Source organism: Neophocaena asiaeorientalis, unplaced genomic scaffold, assembly GCF_003031525.2.
Source record: "Neophocaena asiaeorientalis asiaeorientalis breed wild unplaced genomic scaffold, Neophocaena_asiaeorientalis_V1.1 scaffold72, whole genome shotgun sequence".
Classification (NCBI taxonomy): Eukaryota; Metazoa; Chordata; class Mammalia; order Artiodactyla; family Phocoenidae; genus Neophocaena; species Neophocaena asiaeorientalis.
In genome coordinates, this window is record NW_020185336.1 from 6051198 (window position 1) to 6075137 (window position 23940).

The following is a 23940-nucleotide window of genomic DNA, read 5'->3' on the forward strand; positions in this document are numbered from 1 at the left end:
GCCCGCCGCCCGCGCCCGCCGCGATGATCTTCCCCAGCAGCAGCGGCAACCCTGGGGGCAGCAGCAGCTGCAGGACGCCCTATCGCAAGCAGGTGAGGCGGCGGCGGGGATGCCGCGGGGAGGCCGGCCGCCCCGCTCTACAAAGGGTGGCAGCGCTCGGCCGGACTCCGCGGTCGTCCTCGGAGGGACCGGGCCGGGCGGTGACCTTGTTTCGCAGGAGGCGGCCCGCGGGGACGGCTCGGGCCGGTGACCTTAGCCGGGGAGATGCCCTCGCCCCCTCCGGCCGGGCCGGGCGGGACGCGGAGGAAGGGGAAGGGGCGGCGGCGCGGCGAGAGCAGGAGCGCGCCGGGGGCTTCGCCCAGCTCTGCAACAAGTTTGGGTTTTTTTCCGGAAACCTTTGTGTGTGGAAGAGTACGATAATAAGTCTTAAGATTGGGATACAACAATCTTCACTTGGAACCTCAAAGAACCTGCCCGATTCGTACGAAACCCGGAAGACGTGTGTGTGTGTGTGTGTGTGTGTGTGTGTGTGTGTGTGTGTGTGTTCGCGCTCGCTCCCCCTCCCATTTATATATTAAAAAAAAGAAAAGAAAGAAAAAGAAACAGGAACTTCTACTGTCACTTTCTCAAGGTTTTCAGTTTTCAGCAGCACAGGGAAATCCTGTGACATCCTAGTTGCAGAGATACTTGGATAAGCCTGAGTCATACACATGCCTTTTCCTATTTTAATACCGTTTCATACATTTTTTAACAGATTGAACTCCAAAGGCACTTCAGTGGTTAGATCAAAATCCCCTGCCGGGAAAAGGAGTGGAGCTGGAAGCTTATAGTCATGGCCTTTTGTTTTGTTTTTCATCTTTGTTTTTAAAAGAAGGTTACTGAAGCCATGTTGTGGTAAATCTCACGGAGGCTTTCAGCAGCAGCATTAACAAGACCTAGCTTTAAATTATGTAAAAAATGTGCAGGTCTGTTTAGAAAAGGTTAAACTGATTTAGAGGTCAGTGGCAAGATGCTTGTTGAGAAAACAAAAACACAATTGCAGATATTTTTCTTCCACAATCTCTTGTCTACATCCTTAGCCACTGAGACAAATCAATTAAGTTATTATCCCAATAGTGATTCAATCAAACTGTATCCTTCCACGCAGACCATGGCTCTGTTAAGATCACGACAGATGACAGTGATGCCTGGTGGCTTTCCTAAAGGCGTTCACAGGATTATTGATTATGTTTAGTCCTTTTTGTTCTCAAAGTCATTTTGGGGGGTGGGGTAGGGAGGGCACTCTTACTATATCTGAAAATGATGCTAATTTTCTGATACGATGACTGTCAAAAAGTATTGTTTTCTGGTGTTTGGTTCTTTCACTTGTTAGCTTTCCCTTACAAAGACAGTAAACACACCTGGTTTATATGCCCTTGCTTTCCAAGTCAATGGAACTTTTACCTGGTTTAAGAAAAGCCCCTTCCTTTAATTTAAAAAAAAAAAAAAAATCTGCATTTGTGACTTGGCTGAAGTATATACTAAAATTTGTCAAGATCCAGAAGCTGGCATCTCTAAAATCTCTTCATGTGGCCTCATTTAAAATAAATGCCCTCAGAGCCAGTACACTTGCATCAACTTCATAAATGAAGCAGATTTCCAATAAATATTCTCCTGAATCCTCCCCCCACCCCACCTCCCTCTACCTGAAAAGATGGCTAATTATGTAAGGGCCTTGTGTATTCATTTATTTGTTGTCGGAACCCGGTGGGGTGTTAGCTCTGAAATGGGGAAAAGGCTCTGAGGGCGAGGCCTTTTGCTGTGAGGGGCTGGAGGTTTTGTGTGTGGAGGGGGACAGCCTGCTGGTCTGGAGCACGCTGATAAGATGCTCTTCTTTTCACTAGGCTCTCCTTAGATTCAGAGACTAAAAGGGCTGACTGAATCAGAAAAACAAACAGACTTTCTTTTTTCTATAGGCGAAGAAAGAAATGAATGTGTAGGCATTATACAGACACAAGACCCCGGGTACCAGTGGTATTTGAGTCAAAGGTTTCTTTTGTTAGTATTTAGCCATTCACTGGGAAAGCACACTTCCAGCAAGGGGACCTGGTTACCATGAGTGACTTTGTGATCTCATCCTGGCTTAGTCTAAATGGGAAGTCTAATTAATGCTTTTTATAAGATTTTGTGACATTAAGCTCGCACCTTTCAGTTCACATTAGTTTGTTCATTTTGATGAACGAATAGGTCCATTTTAGGTGTATGAGGCAGTTTGATTTTAATCTAGAAATATATGATCAGCTGTTAGAGCTGATTTCAGATAGTTTGCCTGAGGAAAACACTGAATGTGAGGAATACTTAAAAATCACCTTTGGAAAAAAAAATAAGCTGGAGTCACACTTGTATTATACATATATATTAATAGTGGCAAACCATCACTGAGCATCTTATAGCCTGTGGGTTGCTGAGAACGACCCAGCTATAGGTGGGTTAACTCATTTAGTCATCTTGACAGTCCTGTGAGGTAGGTAATGGTAATATCTCCATTTTACAGTTAAGAAAACTGAGGCATAGATTAAGTACCGTACTCAGTCTGTATGACCCAAAGTGCAGAGCCAGGCTTTGGCAGTCAAGCTCTTAAGACAACCACACTACGGCAGCTTGCTTATTACGTGCACATCTCAGTGAAAACTCATACAGAGCTTCTCTGCATCACTGCCCGTCACCCTTCTAGTCTCAAAAGTCTGGTTTAGGGATTCCTCCCACCTATCTGGGCCATGGACAGGTGCAGGGAAGTGGTGGTGAGGAAGGAGTTGCAGGTGAAGGAGGATGCTGTGAATGACATGGACGGTGGGTTCGTGATATTTGGGATCGGCATTGATGTTAAAGGGTTGCTTTACAGAGTGATTGTACGATTTCTTCTTAAAACTGTACAAATATAGGAGTCAGCCAGTTTCAGTTAAACAGAGGTGGGTGGCGCTCATTCCCCTCCTGCCCCACGCTGTGTATCGAGGACGTCAAGGAGCACTGATCTCCGGCATCATTTAGGATTTTCCTGCATCACAGGCCCATGAGCATGTTAGAAATACATCTGCTTGGCTCAGGTCAGAGTAAGATGCTTTGAGTGGGTGATAACCCAGGAGGCAATGTCTAGACAAAGATTGTTGGTTCTAGTCTCAGTGGAGAAATGTGTATGGCCTATGGTTGTTGACTGTGACGTGCAGATACAGGATATTCGTTAAGCAAATCCAGTCTGTATGAGAACACCGCCACAAGCAAAATGAAAGCCCTTTAGTAGGACTTCTGTAGTTGTGAAAATATTTTTAGTATGTCTCAAAAGAAAAAGTGCTTTCCTTTAATTAGAGAAGATAAATATTTCCATTTTATTTTGAATTCTTTTATTAGCTACTTTCCCCTTCCTGTTTCCTTACTTCCATTTCGGAACTGCTTTTCTTGAAGTAGTTGGTTCAGTGATGTCATATACTTGGTTTTTACAAATTGAGGTGTGTAGCAAGTACTTTTTTGCCTAGTGGTTTGCAGTGAGGTCTTTGGGGTAGGGGAGTGCATATAAGAATTTTCGTGTGTGTGTGTGTGTGTGTGTGTGTGTGTGTGTGTGTGTGTGTATGTGTGTGTGTGTTTTCAAACGATCTTGCCAACCAATAGCTGTACTTGTTAAGTGTTGCTAAAACTTTTGATGAGTGAAGTACTTATCTCCCCAGTTTAAATAGATTTACATAGTTTGCTGCTTTCTTGAAGATTAACTGGGTGTAGCTGCACGTGAAGAATTCAACAGTGATTCAGTGTTTGGCCTTGTTAGAGGATGACATACAAAGCTGTTGATTAATCCTCTTCAAGCAGTTTCTGTTCACAGCAATTTATGTGTAGTAGATTGGGTTTTGTTAAAGTTTGAAGATTAAAGTGTTCAGAGAAATGTTTAAATGAACACTGAGCCAGTCCCAATTTGGTGTCGTTTTAAAAGAAGGTAAACCTACTCAAGCCACGGAAATTGGAGGTTTAGGGGAAATTAGCAGCAAATTAAATTGGTATACATAAAAAGGTCTTGTCCTGTTTGGGGATTAGACTATTTCAGTGTGTTTGTGATTCAGTAGTGCTTGTGTGTCAACGTAACCGTTTGAAATATGTAACCATGGCCGTTTGAAAAGTACGGAATTCGCCATCATCAGTGATCATCCAGTTTTTCCGCTAGGCATCCCTTTTGGCATCTCACTACATTTTCCATAGTTCGCTTCAGGTTTTGAACACGTTTCTCGTTTTTGTTCTTTCCTTTCTTTTAGAGGCTGCTGTCGGCTGGGCTCATCATATATTGGTAATACTTTCTGAGCCCTTTCTTGGGGTGGGCGGGGACAGGGGGAGTCAGTCTTTCCAAGTTTCTGAGAATACATTTCCAAAGCACTCTGCCAATAAATAAATATTTAAAGATGTATATGATATCCCTTCCCAACCTCAGCTATATTTAATCTTCACAACATCCATATAAAGTGGGAAAAGGTCAGGAATTCTGAGGCAGTGAATTTAAATGGCCTAGTTGGTGAAAGCTCAGGTCTCTGGAGTCAAGGGTTCTGTCAGCTACCAGAAAAAAGAAAAGGAAGCTCGGTCAAGAACAGCTGTAGCCCCACTACACTTCCCTTTACTTGGCCTCCCAAAGACATGTGGCACACAGAGCATCCCAGATTTCAGCTTTGGGAATTGTAGCTTTGTAATTTATTAGTGTTTTTTGTTTGTTTCATAAAGGCCTTTGCTCTAGGGTTCTCAGCGTACGGGAAAGGCCTTTGCTCTAGGGTTCTCAGCGTACGGGACACCAACTTAAATTGGAATTTCAGATAAACAATGAATAATATTTTAGTATAAGCACGTCCCAGATATTGTGCGGTGCTGTGTGTTTTTATTTGCGAAATCCAGCAATCCTATCTGTGGGGAACCCAACTCACTTTTTAAAACGAGTTATAAAAGAAATCGTAATTATAAACCATATTATTCCCATGTTTTCCTCCAAAAATCTTGCCTCTTAGCATATTCCTTGAGCCCTGGTAACGCCGATTTCACATCTTAACTTCTTTAACCATCACTCAACCTAATTGAAAGAGACCCCGTCTTAAGTTCTGGCTCTGTGTCTTGCATGCTTTTTCACTTAACCTCCCAAAGCCTCACTTTCTGTTAAATAAAGATAATAGTGCCCACTCCACAGGGTTGTTGTTGTTAATCCTTCTAAGGTGTTATTATTATTAATGTCCCAACAGAGCAAGCAACAGCGGGTGGTCCTGGGAGACCTTGACACAGCCTCTAAGAATGGACTTTGTTTAGAAAGTGGGGGCAGCCCCCAAAAGGGTAAGGATCTGGAGCTTGAAAACGAGACTGTCAACCACATGTAAAAAAAAAAAATCCAAAAAGAAATAGAAAAGAGCATCCCACCATATTTCAGAACAGTTGTTCCTGTATTATGCTCTTGTTAGCAGAGTTTGCCTTCCCTTTGGGGAAAGAAAGCCTTTCAACCCTCTGTTCTTTATTTTATGCAAATATATGATTGGAGAAGGAAAAAAAGAGCATTAATCACTCTTGTTGATGAAAAATGCTACCTTTTAATTTGCTCGAAAATGGACGGATTTGATTATTAGTATATGCGTGATGATTTCCTGAATTCTTTCCTTTGTCTTGTTGGTTTTCAAAGATGCCATCTTTGCCTTTCTCAGAAAAATAAACATTGTTTTTCTCCTTGGACATCTGTAGGTGTTTGGTGGGTGTTTGTTTTTAAACTCGCATCTGTAGAGAATGCTTTGCTTTAATACATTCTAAAAGCTTAGTAAATTTTAAAATAGGATAGACATACCATGAGGAAGGAAGTAATAAGCTTTTCCTGAAATTAGGACAAGGTGAAAAAATTAAATGGAGCAAACTAAATTCTGTATTAAAATAATGAATCAATGTAGCTATTGTTGTTTAACACTTACTAAATGGCAGCAGCCACAACAGAACTTGGTGTTAAACACAGCAGTGCTCTAATAAATAGAAATGTACTTTGACTCCACTTTATTCATTTAAACATACGGACTTACAAAGCAGTGTAACGTAAACTGGGGAAAATTGTATTTGCATTTGTTAATTGTGCATCCAATACAACCTCAAAAAATGCATGAATAAAAAAAGACTGGAAGGAAATATGCCAAAATATTAAAAAGTGTTTTCCTCTGTTGGTAGATGGAATCATGAATGACTTATTTTTCATGATTCTCTTTACATTTATTTTTCGGCCTTCCAGTCCCCCTTGTTCCCCACCTGAACATGCAGTCCCTTCGGTTATCAAGAAAAAGATAAAGTGAAAAGAATATAGAAAATTGTATTATTTTTAATGTTTAAAAATTGCAGTGAAAACCCAATTCTCATGTCATTGAGAATTTCAGCGTAGCATGTAGGTGTTACTTGTTTCTGTGCCTGAGCTTTGAGATACAGTCCTTTACTATTCTTTATGAATTTCTGTTTTTATTTTTACTGCCAATTCCTGTATCACATTTTTGGAAATCACCTAGTTCTGACAGCTAGTTTTTGTATTTATGAACTTAGTTATTTTCCCATTTTATACATACTCGACAGGACTTCTGTACTTTTTAAAAAACATTTTTAAGACACCAACTTATATGAGTCAGCAAGGAGAAAATGTAGCTATATGTATGGAATTTCATATGCTAAAGTATTTTTCATGGAAGGAGTTATTTTAAATATTGAAGAATTACCGCTGTTTTCTCTGTTGTCATTTGACTTACAGGTGCATTTAAATACAGCTGTTTGGTGGACAGATTCCCCCTCATATAATTTCTGTATTGAACGTGAAAAACCAAGACTGTTCTACCACTCATGTCATAATCCTTTGGATTTATTTTATTATGAATACTCATATCTGCCTTCGTCACACACGTCCTTTTCATTGTAGCTTTTTGAAAGGGCAGTGGGGTGAGAGGCGTGGCTTCCTTACAGGCAGCTGTAACTTATAATGGGACAGTTTCTGTAAGAAACACACAGTACAGATCATGTCTGCACTTTAGAAGCTGTTGTTACTGTGTAACCCAGGGGGGATTTTCAGTATATCAGGGAGTTTTGGGTGTGCTCTGTAGCGGCTACAGGACTTCAGAGTGAAAGGAGGAGAGAGCACCGAAGGGAGGAGGAAAGAGGTGGGGGGGCTCTGAGGGAGAGAGAGAGAGAGAGAAGGAAAGCAGTATTGCTTTGTTGGCTTCTTACTTTATTAGTTGACACGCCACTTTACAAAATCTGTTTGTTTCATTGTTTTGATGCCCTGTAGGTTGGGTGCCGATATGTAGCCTCATTGTTTTGTATTATCTGAGATTCTTAGATCGCATTTTTTTCTGCATAGTATTCCCATCACCTAGAATTTCCTTTCAGCACTGTTCTAAAACAAGATCTCTGTCTCTCCACTTCCAGGAACTGCCTAAAAAAACATCACCCTTTTGGAAGACCATTTATGATCAACCCAACCCTATGTATTCAGATATTCTAGAAACAATGTTGTCTCCACTTTCTCTGTCTGTATTCTCAGTTTTATAAGTCAAATGCCCAACAGGCCAGCTCCAAGGGAGTGAATATGTCCTTTTGTTTAACTGAAAGTTTAACAGCGACTCAGAAGCATTGAGTCAAATAATTACTGAGTGTGTAGCATAAGTTAAGTTGGGAATGTCATTCTGGAGGAGGTAAACGGGTGACACGCAGAAGGTACACTGTTGCTCGTTAAGGGAGAGGCTGGGTGGGGGGAAGCCAGTTTAGCTAGCACCTCAAACAGCTGAGAGATGGTGAGGACCCAAAAGAAGGCAGTCACATTGTGGACAGGAGGAACAACCAAATTTTATAGACATTGGAGGACATAAAGCCCCTAAAATTGTATGTAAAATGTGGCGTACATCCGCTGTTTCCTGAGGAGATGTTCGTAGCTTTCATCAGTTTGCCAAAGGGATTTGCGCCCTCCAAAAGAATTTATGACTGCATGTGGAAATGGAGGAGGACAACTTAAAGATGGTGCCAAGATTTCTAACTCAGGAGGCAGGTTGCATCATGGAAGGTGACGTTTTAGGTGGAAGGAACATTACAGCAAAGATTTGAAGATAGAAGACATGGGCTTTTCTAGGGGAAGATTGAGAAATTCAGGTGAGCTGTACTGCAGGGTAGAGGTTGGAGGACAGAGCAGGGATAGGGTCAAGCTTGCTGAAGTGGATGCAAGGAGAGCCTGAGTTTAAAGGTGTTGTAATAGTTGAAGTAAAGCTGTGAAATGGAGTAACGGCAGTGTGAATGTATTAGATGGGGTGCATTCAAGTTATGTACAGAGTTGGCGATTGATTGGGTGGGGAGTGGACAGTGTTCGTAAAAAAAGAGTCCTAGGTCTCTTGTCTGAAATGATTGGAAAAATAAAAAGTTTCTGCAAAATTACTTGCTCTGGTCTCAGTGATTAGGTAGAATCCAGCCATTCTCCTACAGGGATCGTCTACATTTTTTTTAGGCGTTAAATTGGGGGCAGGGGAGTGCTAAATTCTACTGGTATTCAAAGTCCAGACACCAAGAATACAAAGGGTCCTTCTGTATCCATGTTAGTCTCATAAGGAAGAATCGTCCAGCCCTGAAAGGCTAGTAGCACCCAGTGCGAACCACATTAAGTACTCTTTTTGGATCCAGGCGATGGTTGTAAATATTTTTTTTACTGCTGCCCTGGGATTGTCTTAAAGTCAGTATAGAGGCTGTGTCACATGGGTGTGTAGATTTCCATGTTTGGCCTGGATCCTCACATTCTTTGGAGTGGAGTACTTATCCAGCAGATCTTTTTCTTGATAGTATATGTCATCGATAACATCTGTAGTATAACAAGTGCATTGGTTATATTAAATACTCCCACCTCAACAGGAGTATGAAAGATGGCAGGTTGGATGGTGAACGGGTTAGAGAATTCACCCTACCACAATAAATTAGTTTCTCAGGAAAAGCCATAAGCTTGGTTTGGCCATTTCAATTTGGCCACGTGAATCACGCGTTACCACCCTTCCTACCAACCAAGTGCAGGCAGGAACTTCCAGCAAGAGATACAGAACTAGAGTTTTGGGCAAGCTCAGGACCTCCTGCAACTTAATAGGTGGCACATTGGGAACAGGTTAAAGCAGTTCAGGAAGAGAAGGTGTCCAGAAGAATCTGGAGAGACCTGGGGAGCATAGATTCTATAGTGGGAAGGAGGAAGAGCCTTAGGCAAAGAAGGGGAAAGAAATGGCAAAATTCTGGGAGAATCAAGAGAGTATCACAGAAGCCCAAGAAGAGCAGAGTTTCTAGCAGAGCTGGTCAGCTCTGTTAAGTGTTGCCTAGAGGTTAAGGAAGGTAAAGGCGGAGTAGAGGCCATTGGAAATGTCCATTGGGAGGTCTTTGAAAGTCTTTGAGACAGAAGTTTCAGTAGAGTAGTCTGTGTGTGGTGGGCAGAGAAGGGAGCAGGGGTGAACGTGGTAGAAAGTACATTCCAAAGGGTTTAGGGAATGCGTGAGTGAAGAGGGTGTGTCTTTAGAAAAACTGGGTGTCAAAGGAAAGAGTCCCTTCAGACAATCTTGAGGCAGGATTATCTTAGCATCTGACTGGTTGTAGGTAGAGCAAGGTGATAGAAAACAGGGACTAGTTGGAACTAGGTCTTTTTTTTTTTAAAGAAAGATTGAGGTTAGTCTTACAGGAAAGGAGAGAGTTTCCTGCCAGTGATACAGGAAGGAGGAGATTGATTATGCTAGAGATGTTAGGAGGAGTAAGGAGGCCAGTGAAGCTCAACCTTTTAAAAGCCTACATTTCAGTAAAGAGGTTAGGTCGTCTGTTATGATTTAAAAAAAGAAAAAAAAAAAAGAAAAGATTCTAGGCCTAAAGAGTGTGACAAAAGATTTGGAGTAATCGCTCTTGGGAATTTGGTGAGCATTCAAATAGAGACGAGTAAAAGGATGCCTAAGCTGTAGCGAGGGCCCCTGGGAGTGCAGGGGTCTGAGTTGGCAGGGTATTTTGACCCTTCTCCCACAAGAAATGAGGGAAAGCGTCTGGGTAATGAATTTATGTAGGGTTTGGCATTGGTAAAGGGATTAGGTATGAAAATCGAGAGTATCCTGATGAACATTAAGGAGACAGGTGAATATTACTCAGCCATAAAAAGAAACGAAATTGAGTTATTTGTAGTGAGGTGGATGGACCTAGAGTCTGTCATACGGAGTGAAGTAAGTCAGAAAGAGGAAAACAAATACAGTACGCTAACACATATAGGGAATCTAAAAAAAAAAAAAGGTTCTGATGAACCTAGGGGCAGGACAGGAATAAAGATGAAGACATAGAGAATGGACCTGAGGACACGGGGAGGGGGAAGGGTAAGAGAGTGGCACTGACATGAACACTACCGAGGTAAAATAGATAGCTAGTGGGAAGCAGCCGCATAGCACAGGGAGATCAGCTCGGTGCTTTGTGACCACCTAGAAAGGTGGGATAGGGAGGGTGGGAGCGAGACGCAGAGGGAGGGGATATGGGGATATATGTATACATATAGTTGATTCACTTTGTTATACAGAAGAAACTAACACAACATTGTAAAGCAAGTATACTCCCATAAAGATGTTAAAAAAAAGACAGGTGAAATCAAGAGAGACACTGAACTTTGAGAACAGGGAGGGTCCTGGAGATTCTGGTAAGATAAAAAGGAAAGTCCCTGGGAGTGAGGGAAGGAGAGTGATCAGAGAGGAAACTCCATGGTCAAGATCTTGAAGGTGTAGTCGTTCCAGGATCTTAACCTTTTAGAGTTATTGGGATGATTAAATGAGATGATACGGATGTGTCTGCCTGGCATGCCAGAAATGTTCAAGTGGTGATAATTATTAAGATGTGGCTCTCATATAATTTATACCTCCCTATAACCATTGTTCAAATATTCGTGTAAATCAAATCATATTTCAAACAGACTTCAACCACGAACCAAAATAATATATATTTTGTAACTGCACCACAAGCCCAAATTAAGTTTTAAAATATACTATCAAACTATTTCAAAACATCTTAAGTTGCTTTTAAAGAAAAAAAGGTGGACAGGGGTGTGGATCCCAGCTTCATCATTTATTAGTTCTATTACTGTGAACACATTTCTTAAATTTCCTGCGTCTTGATTTCCTCAGTGACAAAACGAGATAAAATAATTAATGTTATTGAGATGATTGGATGAAGTCCTATATGTGGCAGGTGCTCTGTCTGCTTCCCTCCTTCCTTGCGGTGTCGCCTAACAAGTCAGTTCACACAAGAGGATCTCGGCGGATGGGTCACAAAATGATAATAGTGGTAGAAGATTGTGATCGTTCTGTTCATGAGCAGAAAATACTTTGTTACTTCCTCTCGAAGGGAAACTCAGTTCTCATTGATAAATGGAAACGATTCTTCCATTGTCCTTGACTTCCTAGAGTAAAAGATCAAGGAGTTAAAGTAAGATAAAGTGCTTTATGACAGACAAACACTACAGAGATGTTGTTGTGGATTCTGAAATGGGTGCCCTTAAACTATTACATGAGTATTTTGTTTCCTTCAGCGTGTGATTTTAAGTTTATGAAGTCTATTGTGCAAAGCCAGTTTTCCCAAATTGTGTTCGCTAAGATCCTGGGGTTATATCAAATGTTAAAAGTGTTCCAGGAATTGAAGTATTCGGTGTTCAAAGAAACTTGGGAAACACTACAAACTATATAGTATTGTTGTCTTAGAGAGTAACAGTGGAAATCTCATTTAAAAGTCTGAGAAATCCTGCAGTACAGACATTTGTCCAACTTTGTGTATCTCATTGTTTCCTAGAATTATTTGATCATGGTACCTAGAATATTTACTAGCTATATTCTGTGGAACGGTTTGGGAAATACTTATTTAGAGGAACCTTTTGCATTTTAGAGTTGGAAGGGACCTTAGAGATCATCTAGTCCAGCCCTTGTAATTTACCCCTAAGGAAATTATAATCCAGAGACATCGAACGATTTGTTCAAAATCACACAGCTCAAAAAGCCTAGGTCTTCTGACCCTGAATCCTCCATCATTCTACCTTCAGAGTCTTGGCTCTTCCAAGTGTGGCACACCCTTGCACCAGTGTTTTCAGAATTGCTTCCATATGAGGTGTTTTATTATTTTCTGAACAACTAAGTCCTTAGGGATGGTATGTTGCATGTTACTTTCAGACAAAATAAATTATCTGCCAACTGTCATATGTTTTGTTTTTAACTTCTCCTCTTTTAAGGTTAGTTTTCCCACCTATTTTATTGTTTCTTAAAGCATTTATGAAATCTAGATTACTGACTTGGAAGTCAATCTAGTTTAAAATATCAGTGATCTAGAAAACCCACAGGTTCTAATTATTAATGGACATTCTTTTGCTCTCTAAATTTGTTTTGTCTTTTTCACCTAATTGGCTGTGGGTAGACAAATTTACATATGTTTAGCCCCTTCCTGCCTGACTTACTACAGCATGCAAAATTTGCTCTGTGGTTTCTAGAGTAAGTTCCTGTATAGAAGAAACCACGTTTAGACTTTACATCCCTGCTGTGTGCTAAAGGCCCCTCTAGGACACACTGAAATGTGCTCTTAAAAAATCTGAATGACCAGTTCCTTGCCCTTTGTTACCATTAAGATATTTCAGGTACTAATAGTGCACTTGGATACTTTCTCTATTTATGTATCTTAAGGTTCGTAGTTGCTTAGTCTCAAGAAAAGTGGGTGGGTCCCTGTCAGAGACTCTCACTGATTCTTTCTGGTGTCTACAACATGAAAATTTATTCTGAATGAATCCTGTGATGTGATAACTAGTGCTCTTTATGAAGTGATACGAAATAATGTCTGTTATGTCATGTGTATCACAAAAGAAGCATAGAATATTAGTGCTGAAAGGACCCTAAGAGATACACTTTTGTAAGTACTCATTTTAGAGTTGAGGATGTTTCAACATCACACAGCTTATTTGTAACAAAGCCAGGACTAGAACACATGTATCCAGGCCATAGTGCAGTTTGAACCTTTTCAAACAAATCCAGCTTGGATTATTATTCATTCAATCAATATTTTAGAGACCAGTATGGGCCAAGCACTGTGTTAGGCCCTGAAGGGAATAAGAAATTGATGATTTTATTTCTCAATGTTGTAGTGAAATAGGGGCTGTGGAGCAGGTGTATAAATAACTATACAAGGTAGAAATGAATCAGTGACTTAAGAGGTGTAGCTATTTAAGAAGTGCATGGTGTAAGAACATGTCTAACCTATAGCTATGCTCCGATTGACCTTAATTTAGATGATTTGACTTTTAGGTGCATTTGATTTGATTCCAGATAGAAACAACGTTCTCAATTGGCTGATCCATTTTGTCATTGTGTTGATTGTCACATTAGAGTTCCCCTACCCTTTAATTGACTGTATTAAGCTGCTTATTAGGGCATAAAGCAGAGAAGAAACGGAAGTATGTCTTCCACATTCTTGGCATTAATTCATTGCCAAATTTAGTTTAGTTCTCTAAGAGGGGTGTGGAAGAGCTAGAGAGCACAAAGAGAAATTCAGGCAAAAATGGTACTATTTCAGTTTCTAAGAGGCTCTTCTTTTCATTGTTCACAAGTCAAAGGTATGAAGTAGGGTTGGAAAACATCACTTGTGGAGCTGGGATTGTTGACAATCAAGGGAAACAACAGATAAAGGTTTACCTAAAAATTGCTCGTACATTTCACAGACCACCTACAGCTGGGGCCAGCATAGGGTTGTCTGTGAAGGGCCCGATAGTAAATATTTTAGGCTTTGCAGGCCATAAGGGCTCTGTCACAATTACTTAGCACTACCTGTGGCTTCAAAGCTGCCATAGATAATGCATTCGGATAGGCTGTGTTCCAGTAAACTTTGTTTACAAAAGCAAGTGGCAAATGGGATTTGGCCTCTGGACAGTAGTTTGCTGTCCAGACCACCCCTGATTTATGGAATCCTTTATTCGTTGTCTCTTTTACCAAAAGGTGCACAGAACCAACTGAAAGAAAGTGATACTCAAACCAGATAGTAATGATACTTATTAGCACCATCAAAATAGAGTAGACAGAGAGTAAAACCAAGTGAGTGTAGGTTTGATTCTTAGCTTTGATCAGAAGGTTTTGGATTAAAGGTTCAATCTTTTTTTTTTTTTTTAAATAAATTTATTTATTTTTGGCTGAGTTGGGTCTTTGTTGTTGGGCGCGGGCTTTCTCTAGTTGTGTCGAGCGGGGGCTACTCTTCGTTGTGGTGCACGGGCTTCTCATTGCAGTGGCTTCTCTTGTTGCAGAGCACGGGCTCTAGGCACGCAGGCTCAGTAGTTGTGGCACGCGAGCTTCAGTAGTTGTGGCTCACGGGCTCTAGAGTGCAGGCTCCATAGTTGTGGCACATGGGCTTAGTTGCTCCTCGGCATGTGGGATCTTCCCGGACCGGGGCTCGAACCCGTGTCCCCTGCATTGGCCACTGCACCACCAGAGAAGTCCTAAAGGCTCAATCTTGACCAGATATTTTGTTTGCTTGTATTCAGGGAGGCTTCCTTCATGTATCTATGTAATCAATACTACCTTGGTCTTTTTTTTTTTTTTTTTTTTTTTTTTTTTTTTTTGTAATTTGAATCCCTAAATCTTGGTCATAATTCTGAAATGGTGAGACAAGAGAGCCGTGATAAAATAGAAATAGCATCCTAGGAGTAAAATGTTAATTTTTTTTTTTTTCTTTAAAAATATGTTTGGGGCTTCCCTGGTGGCGCAGCGGTTGAGAGTTCACCTGCTGATGCAGGGGACACGGGTTTGTACCCCGGTCCGGGAAGATCCCACATGCCGCGGAGCGGCAGGGGCCGTGAGTCATGGCCGCTGAGCCTGCGCGTCCGGAGCCTGTGCTCCGCAACGGGAGAGGCCACAGCAGTGAGAGGCCCGCGTAACGCAAAAAAAAAAAAAAAAAATATGTTTGACGTAGTTTGCTAGGGCTGCCATAACAAAGTTCCACAAGCTGAGTTCTTAAACAGTAGAAATTCATTTTCTCACAGTTCTGGAAGATAGAAGTCAAAGACCAAGGGGTTGGCAGGGCCGTACTCCCTCTGAAAGTGTTACGGAAGAACCTATTGAGGCCTCTCTCCTAACTCCCGTCTTCACATGACATTCTCCCTGTGTGGTTGTCTGTCTCTGTGTCCAGATTTTGCCTTGTAATAAGGACACCAGCCATGTTAAGAGTCCACCCTAATGAACTCATCTTAACTCCATTACCTTTGTAAAGACTCTATCTCGAAATAATGTCACGTTCTAAGATACTGGGGGTTAGGACTTCAGTGTATGTGGGGTTTTTTGGGGGGCGGGTGGGGGAGGACAAAATTCAACCCACAACAACCTGGTACCAGACCTTCCTTCATCTTGAGTGAAGCTCATCAGTTGGGTACCCTGGTGGAGCCCAAATAAAGCTAAAACGCTTCGTGACTCACTCGTGGTCACTTTGGCTTTCATAACACAAGTGTTAAACTGGTGGCCCTCTTGTGCATAGCATATAAGGAAATGTTTTATTTTGTTGTTGTTTTTCACCTGTAAGATAAAAGATACTTCTTTACAGAAATAGCTTAAACATGTAAATAGCTATGGATGCGTCCATTTCCAACGAATCGTCAAGGACCTTGAGGAACTAACTGCTCTGTCCCTGATCTGCTTTGCTCAAGTCCATACCTGCCATTCCAGTCAAAAGTACTTTCCTTGCTTCTTGAAGTCTGTTTTTCCTTCCTCTCCTCCAGTCTTTTGTTAGGCTATCACAGATGGCCACGAAACTCCACCCTCTCGTCAGCAAAGCTCACTTCCCTTTCTTCTGGAAGTTGAAGTTCAAGGTCTCCCTCTTCCAGGAAGATAATCTCTGTCATCTCCCTTTTCTGCAGTTCCTGCTATTACATTAGAGCAGAATTTTGATGTGATGGTTTTCCATTGACCGCATCTCAGCTGGGATGTGTATGTGGTGGTGTGGAGAAGCAGTAATGCCCTTTATCCTCAGAAAGGGGTGAATCGCACCATTACCCATTAAGGCATCAGGTTACCTCTAGGGACTTGGAATGGAAGTGAGTTCCTGAAGTTATTAGGTAAGTCCTTAGGAACAGGGAGATTCTTGCCATTTTTAAGTTTGTTTTGAAAGCTATCATAGAGCTGTAGTTCTGTAAGAATGTGAAGCCGTATCAAAGCTTCTTGAGTCTTATACAAAAAATGTAAAGCTATTCATACATTCCATTAGAGGTGCCTCACTTTTGTTACTCTTTCTTTCACTTTTTCTTTCTTTCTCCGCCTCCCCTCTTTTTTTGACAGATACTAAGGGCACATCTTGATAGCACCAATTTTAAAAAAAAACAACTAAATTAGTTACTTCTCTTTATCAAAGTATTCTTCATTATATATAATTGTTGCTTATTTGCTGAATCGGTCTTTTTGTTTGGGTGTGTTTCTCATCACCAGCTAGGTTGTTTTAAGGTCTGAGCACTTGGAAACTGTATTTCTTTGCAACATAGTATTTATGGAGCATAGCGTTTTACATGCATATCTGGGGCACAGTATTTGCTGCTTTCATTTTCAGGTTTTCTTTAAAAATCCTATTTCCTTACTGCATCCAGGACATGGATTTGCTCATGCAGAATTTTTCAGAACTACCTCAGCGTGTGAAGTTAGGCATACTTATCAGTTATTATTTCGTCAAGAATTTATCAGTGACTGGCAGTGCTATGTGTCGGGGAAGGTACATTTCTGCCCAGAATGAGGTCATTGGGTTTATAAAAGCAGCCACTTTCTGAAGTTTGTTTGTTTTCTGCAAATAGTCACATAAAGCAAAGTAAGGATTGAGACAGTTTGTAAAATGAACACGTGTGGAATGGACTCCCTGACTCCGAATGGGAACAGAAAGATGTTGTCTTGTAACTGTGTAGGAGATGCACTGCGGAAGGCCTCGTCCCAGGGGGTATCCTCTGAGCCGATGAGTTGACATTTCTTTGTACCCAGTGAAGTGTATGTAGAGCTGGGCATTCAACTCTCTATATGACTGTTAGTGAGAAGCCACGAAAACCTCTCACATCTGAGGGAGGGTTAGTAAGAAGTGTCAGATCAGGGAACCAGAAATTGCTTGGATCAGCTGATGGAAAAGAGAATCTAGAGGGTGTGACTAGAGAGTGTGCAGTTTTAGAACCGGACACGCCTCTTCCTGCCGGCAAGTCCAAGGATCCAGTGTCATTTGGAAGAGCTGAAAGATAAACCCTGTGGGGAGCAAGGGGACAAGATGGCGGCTGCTCTGCGAGTAGGATGGTCACAGCCAGGGTGCTGGGGCGTAAGTGGGTAGGGGCCTCAGTGCCCTGAAGACTCAGATTAGCTGTAGAGGCCATAGCGTAAACCTTCCAGAGTAGGAGGGACACCAAGGTCTCTGAGTCTCAGAGATGTGCTCTCTTTGTTCTACTGTTTATGTAGGCATTTCCTGAAGTGTGGTCCCTGGACCAACGGCATCAGAATCTCCTGGGGTGCTTATTAAAAAAGGTAAATTATTGGGTCCCACTACCTCACTTTCTCAAACACTACAGGGGCATTTTAAGGTCTCTAGGTGACTTAGAAGCTCACTGAAATCTGAGGACCACTGGGTGAAATATTCCTCAGAAAAGCTCTGCCTGTGGGCATCTTCAGTGACAAAGAATGAGCTAGCTTATAAAGCAGTGATCTTTTAAGTCCAGGGGTGATGTAGGCAGGAAATGTAAATGGGTACCAAGTAAGAGAATGACAGATGTATGAGAAACTGAGTCAAAACTGGGTCCAAAGAAAAACTGGGATATATCTCCCAAGGCTGACATCAGAAAAGCTAACAGCACGTGTCCCTTGCAACCTTGGTTGGCCAGAGCACTGGACCGGCTGGGTTGATGCATTTGAGCCATTCTCCGTTCCTATAGAAAACTGGAAACGGTTTCAGAGGTCAGTCTGTAGAAGTGCTGAGCCAGCTAAGACGCCAGGGCCAGCCGTGAACCTCAGGGACCAGATGAAAATCTTCAAAATGTAGTACACAGAAAGCTGTTTCTTTTTTTCCCCCGGTAAAATTTTTGCCAGGCATGTTTTTTAAGCAGCTGCCTAGGGTGTATATGTGTGTTGCGGGGGTGGGAGGAGGTGCATATGCTGCTAGTTCTGTGTACTTGTTGGGGGAGAGGACAGGGCAGGGAGGAGCGATTCCTGAGCATCTCATAGTCTACCTAACTGTGTGTGTATGATGAGAGTGGGTTTCCATTTTATTTGCTTTGTTGACCCTTTTTCTCAGCATCTCTCCCCTACACACTGAGTGGGCAAGACTGCCATTGGCAGCAGGGATGAGAAAGGTTCCAGGTCTCACACCATTGCTGAGACACTCCCTTCCTCCACAGCTAGACAGCTGTCTAATCAGAAGCAAGCAAAGGACCAGCTCATCAGACAGTGGCACCTGGCTCCTTGCACTTCCACGTGCATCTTTTCTGCTTGCTTAGCCACAGCCCACAAACCTTGGCAGTTATTGTAAATTTTAGGAAACAACATTTGGTAATTAAAAGCTCTTGCTAATAAAATTTAGAGATCTACCCGATTTTTATTCAGCCCTCTTAAGGGAATAGGGCAAAAAGAACCATTAAGAGAAAAAGAGTAGTTAGTGTAATCTCACTTGCCTCAGTGTTTTCCCCATCATTGCCGCCTCCCCAGCCCCATTTCCTAAAGCCACGATTGGCAGTCTTTTGATATTTGTAACTTTGATCTTGACAATCATACATAGCTCTGTCTCTAGCTAAGAGGGAAAAAGCAGCCCGGAAAGTCAAGAGGTGGGGGTAGTCTTAGGATTTGAAAAACCAGACAGTAGATATCCTGAGATAAAACTTGTTGAAAGCAGCAACTTGTACACCACGTAGAAAACATGCTTCTCAATTCTTCAGGTGACTTCCAGCTGGGAGGAATGGTGCACTACAGAGAATATCAGTTAGCAGAAGGATACCAGTATACTGGAAGATAGGCACCAGTTAACAAAAAGAGGGTTAATGGGAATAATCATAAAATCGTGCCGTTCAGTTAAAAAAAAAAATTCTGAGGGAAGTCGAATACGTCCAACTAGGTATGTGAAAAGGGCTGTGTGGTTGGTTTGACCCCAAATGAATTAGCCAGCTGATTAAGCTGCTTAGACTGTTGGTGTTGTTTTACCTACAGTTAATAAAATTTGAGTATTTAGATTAAGAAATGAAGTCATCCTACTGCATGAGTATTAAAAGTTCTCATCCAAAAGTTCATCTGTAAGTTGAAATTTTAAAAATCAGAACACTTTTTTTTTTCTCATAGAAACATCGTATTTGGTGAACTGGTTCCTAGGTTTGCCAGTCGAAATGTTATTAATAATAGCTAGATTCCTCGGTTAGCCCCAAAGCCCATGGTCTTCTAATGGAATTTTAGAAATGACGTTGCCACCTTCAGTTCTGAGTCTCTGCTGAGCAAAGTGTTATCGTATGGTACGTTCAGTAGAGGAAGAGAATGCCTTTCTCACTTCTAATAATCATAGTGAAAAACGTAAATTGAGTGGCCTTTTGCACTCTGCCTCCTCTCTCTCTGAAGGTTGAAGATAACAAAAAGTTAGGCACCTCTAATGGAACATATGCACATCTTTAAGTTCCCTTGTGATGCTCATCTCAACTGTTTTAGGTGATGACTGTTTTACCACATCAGATTCAAGAAGTTTGGGGATTTTAAAAGAGGGGCCCTAACCCAGATGCACCTCTAGTTGGAATTTTAAGTGTAAAATTCACCCAAATGAAAATGCCCAGGGAATAGGAAAATTTTGGTTAGCCAACCTTTCCAGGGAGCCTTTCCTGGGGAATCAGCTCCTCCAGTTTCCCTTGCCTTTCGCAGCATCTTCCACTTTTGAACCCACAGGGTCATTTTCATTTTCAGTTTTCTCCAATTTCTTCTTTACTGTGGCTTTGCAAAGGAGCCTCGGAGTAGGAGGAAGGGGGATTGAGGAGCTACTTACCTGTATAAGTCAGTTTCAAGCTTAGGACTGCTGGTGTCTGTACTGAGCAGAGCCCTCTTGGCCATCTGGGTACCAAGTTGCGAGAGGAACACTGAGAAGGATGGACTCAAGTGTAGCTGGCAGTCATTAAGCGCTTCTTCCAAGCTTGGCATTTCACTAGGGGCCCAGCAGTGATTAGCTTGTGCTGCCTTCACAACTACTCTGTGAGCTAGCATAGACAGTGTCATCCTTACTTTACAGATGAAGAGATGAGATTCAGAGATAATTTGCCTTAGGTCAAGTTCAGTGGTAGATCTGAACTTGAGGCAGTCTGATTTCAGAATGCATCCTTTCAACCGTAATTGCTTTACTACCTCCTTGGGAGTTGTCTAGGTCAAAGAAGTTGTTCGGTTATTGTTGCTTGTCGGGAGGTTTAAAGGAATACCTTTGGGGGGGGTGATAGTTATTAAAGATTTAAATTTGGATAAAAGAAGGGGAGACTAGACTTGTATGCTGTGGCAACTAGAAGTGGTTTAGAAATAAACTGGGACATCTGCTGTCTTGTAATGGCCCCCCACCTTCACCCCCCATCTCTATGCCATAGAGAGAAATCTTCCTTTGGATATGAGGTTGGACAAGATGACACATAAGTTTCTTTCTGGATATAATTATGGTTAAAGAATTAATCGGTGTTATAGTGGGTACAGATGTAAAGTAATTCTCTGTACATGTTCTGATTACATAAGTAAGTTTAGGAAAAGTAAGGTTAGGAGGGTCAAAATCGGCCTTCAGAGAAAGTCACTGTAGTGGGTTGAATAGCGTGTCCCAAAATTCGTGTCTAACCAGAACTTCAGAATGTGACTTAATTTGGAAATAAGATCTTTGCAGATGTAATTAGTTAAGGGTCTTGAGATACAATCAGAGCAGAATTAGAGTGGGCCCTAAGTCCAATGACTGGTGTCCTTCTAAGAAGAGGAGAGACACAGAGAGCTGACCACGTGAAGGCAGAGGCAGATTGAAAGTACACTACCTCGAGGCAAGAACTGCAGGAGCTGCCAGAAATTAGGAGAGCAGGAAGCAGTCTCCCTTAGAGCCGTCGGGGGAGCATTGCCCTGCTGACACCTGGATTGCCGACTTCTGGCCTCCCGGACTGTGAGGCAATAAACATCTGCTGTTGTAAGCCACTAGGTTTGTGGTGATTTGTTACAGCAGCCTTAGGAAACTAATCCAGCCATTTACCACTTTCTCCCCATTTATATTTTAACTTCGGTATAGCTTAATATACAAATGTAACATTATAGTTACTATACACATCTAAGTTTTCAATTTCCTGACAGAAACTAGTGACATTTGAATTGTATTAGGATGGTGATACTTATATTTAATTAACTTTTTTAAAGCAATGCAGTTCATTTCAAGGAGTAGCATTTTCTCTGTTCTTCTAAAGCCATGCTGCAGTTGAGGGGGCGGTGGGTGTGATTTGTGGTTCATCCGAGAGAATTTTCTCAAAATACTCAGATGGCTCCATTAAGAAGTTAGTCCTCTAAATAACTCTCTGTCGTACACTTCTCTAAGGTTAAAAATCAATTAAAAGGATTGGAGTGAAGGTGTCATTTTTCAATTGAGAGTCTACTAAAGCAGCTCCTGGCAAGAATGAGTAACAACTGCCTGACCAGATGTGGCCGTTACCAAAGGCAGGAGGATCCCAGAGTGATTATATCTTCTTGAAGGTTTATAGTAATTCTGATTAATCTGTTTTGAAAAGACAGATACCCACATATCTCAGGTATCCAAAGGCAATACGATTAAGATTATTAGGACTCATCTTTTTCTCTGAATTATAATTCTCACTATCAATCATAATTTGTCCAGCATCCCTGGTGTTTTTGAAGTCTTAAACTAGGAATTTTAAAAGTCCACCTGTCATAGAGTTGGGAGATTGTTCCAGAGATGCTGCAAGTCTGGAGAGGAAATATCATAGATTTCAGTGAAAATAGAGATCTTGTTTCAGCTACGAAAAGGGTATGATTGATTCATTTTGCCCCAGATATCAAACTCCTCTCTAAGACAGACTCTGCCATCATCCAGCCCTGGCCAACTCCTCTCACCTCTTTATACCCCAGAGCTGTTCAACATACAGCAGTTAAAGCCCTGCAACAGTTGCATGGTTTCTAACATATGTCAGTCCATGTTTTTTCCCTCACCACGTACATAAAGTGCTTGGTCCAAGCTCTGTGCTGTACAGGGTGGGATAGTCAGGCAGGATGTGGTTACATGTCCTCAAGGGGCTTACAGGCCAGGGAAGCAGATTTATTCTTTAATTCAAATGTAGAAATAACCATGTTAGTAAGTGTTAAACCTTTGTTTAAATTAAAATACCATGTACTGAGAAGATCTAAAGGAAAGCATGTTGCCTGAGTGTTTTCTAGAGATATTCCTACACAGTCATGCTGTACTGTTGGGATCGGGGTAAAAGGGAACTTATCACTAAGTTCCACTGTTTTGCAACCAAGTTTCTTGAGCCAAAAACCTTTTGGTTATGTTTTATTGATGGGTATTAGGAAGATTTTTAGTAACCATGACATAGGCAGAATATTCACGGCAAAGGTCGTTTTTTTAAAAAAAGAGTCTTTAGGTAGAGCAACTGTGTATCAAATAAGGCCCCCAATTCAGTGAAACTCAATGGCATACCCCTCCCTTAACGCCTACTTTCTCTTCCGCTTAGCTCCTAAAGAGGTTGTCAGGCAGACCGTATTTCACATCCAGACGGCCACCTCCTCAGTGATGTTGGGAAAATCTCTTAACTTCTGTATTCTCAGCTGTAAAATGGTGAAAATTATACCTCCCTTATTGTGATTAAATGAAAGAATACATATAAAGCACCTAGCTTGGTACCAAAAGACACAATAAATGCTCAACAATGTTAGCAATCAGTACGGTGAATAACACTCAGTTCTCTAGAAAAAAATGTTTGCAGTAAGCTGTCACGGTTTAAAATGGTGTTCTCCCTTCAGCTGTTGCTTATTTCGCTCTTTTTAAAGATTGTCTAGGTAAATTTGATAGTAAAACGATCACAGATTACAGCCCCAATTAAAACAGGTAAACAAATGGCTAAGCCTACTCCCCTCAATTAAGAGAAAAGTATTATTCTTGACATCTTGTCTCTTTCTAGAAAGATAACTGCTAGCGAGCATTTGCACATCAGCTATTATCGCAAGGTATGTTTGGATTTTACAGTAAGAAAGAACGAAGATGAAGTTAGAGTCTCCGATGTAGGTGATGCAGGCAAAGTTTCCATGTGTATTTCTGGGGACAGCGGAGTGAGATAACCTGTCTAAGATTTTAATGGATAAATTCTGGCTTCAGTATTTACAATTTACATACTACCTTTCGAAAAATGTATTCAGGCAGGATTAAATTGTTTTTTAGATCTGCATCTCTTCCTAATTTGCTTGGTACTGGAAGTTCTCCTAAAAGTAGGATGATGGTGTAATTTGAATAATTCTTATGTAACTGGGAGCAGCTACTGGGTTGCAGAGACAAGCAGAGCAGGGGCTGACTGGCACCCTCCGTGCCTCGAGGTGAGGACCTCCTTCTCCAGCTTCCCTGGCTGGAGTGTAGAAAAGGCAGTTTGCCCATTCATTCCTAATTTTTCCCCCCATACTAGAAGTTACAGTGCCTGGTTCTGGTCTTTAAAAAAAAAAATCTACCATTCTTCTTAGTTCATTCTTTTGTTCTATGTCCCGATTTTTAAATTGGGCAGAGAGTACTGTTTTGAGATTAAATCTAGTCCAAAATGTAAAGGAAATATCCAAAGACTTGAATTTTAGGATTTTTTTTTGAATTTTAGGATTTTTGATGTCTGTATGGAGAAATAGAAATTTTAAAACTGTTTTTGTCCGCCTCCTGCATTTTTTCTGTTTCAGCAAAATGATTTGGTAATGCACA

At 41.4% G+C, this 23940-nt stretch overlaps 1 protein-coding gene across 4 annotated transcripts in view; it reads left to right on the forward strand.

The window, feature by feature from the left end:
* The first annotated feature begins 6 nt into the window (after positions 1–6).
* Positions 7–23940, forward strand: part of RBMS1 (RNA binding motif single stranded interacting protein 1) — a 131459-nt gene continuing 107525 nt past the window's right edge. For 2 of the 4 annotated variants that reach the window (XM_024735880.1, XM_024735881.1), the window contains exon 1: positions 7–92. In XM_024735880.1, coding sequence (XP_024591648.1) covers positions 24–92 — 69 coding nt within the window. In that variant the 5' untranslated portion in view covers positions 7–23. The remainder of the gene's footprint in view (positions 93–23940) is intronic. The other 2 variants (XM_024735877.1, XM_024735879.1) reach the window with 1 other exon arrangement.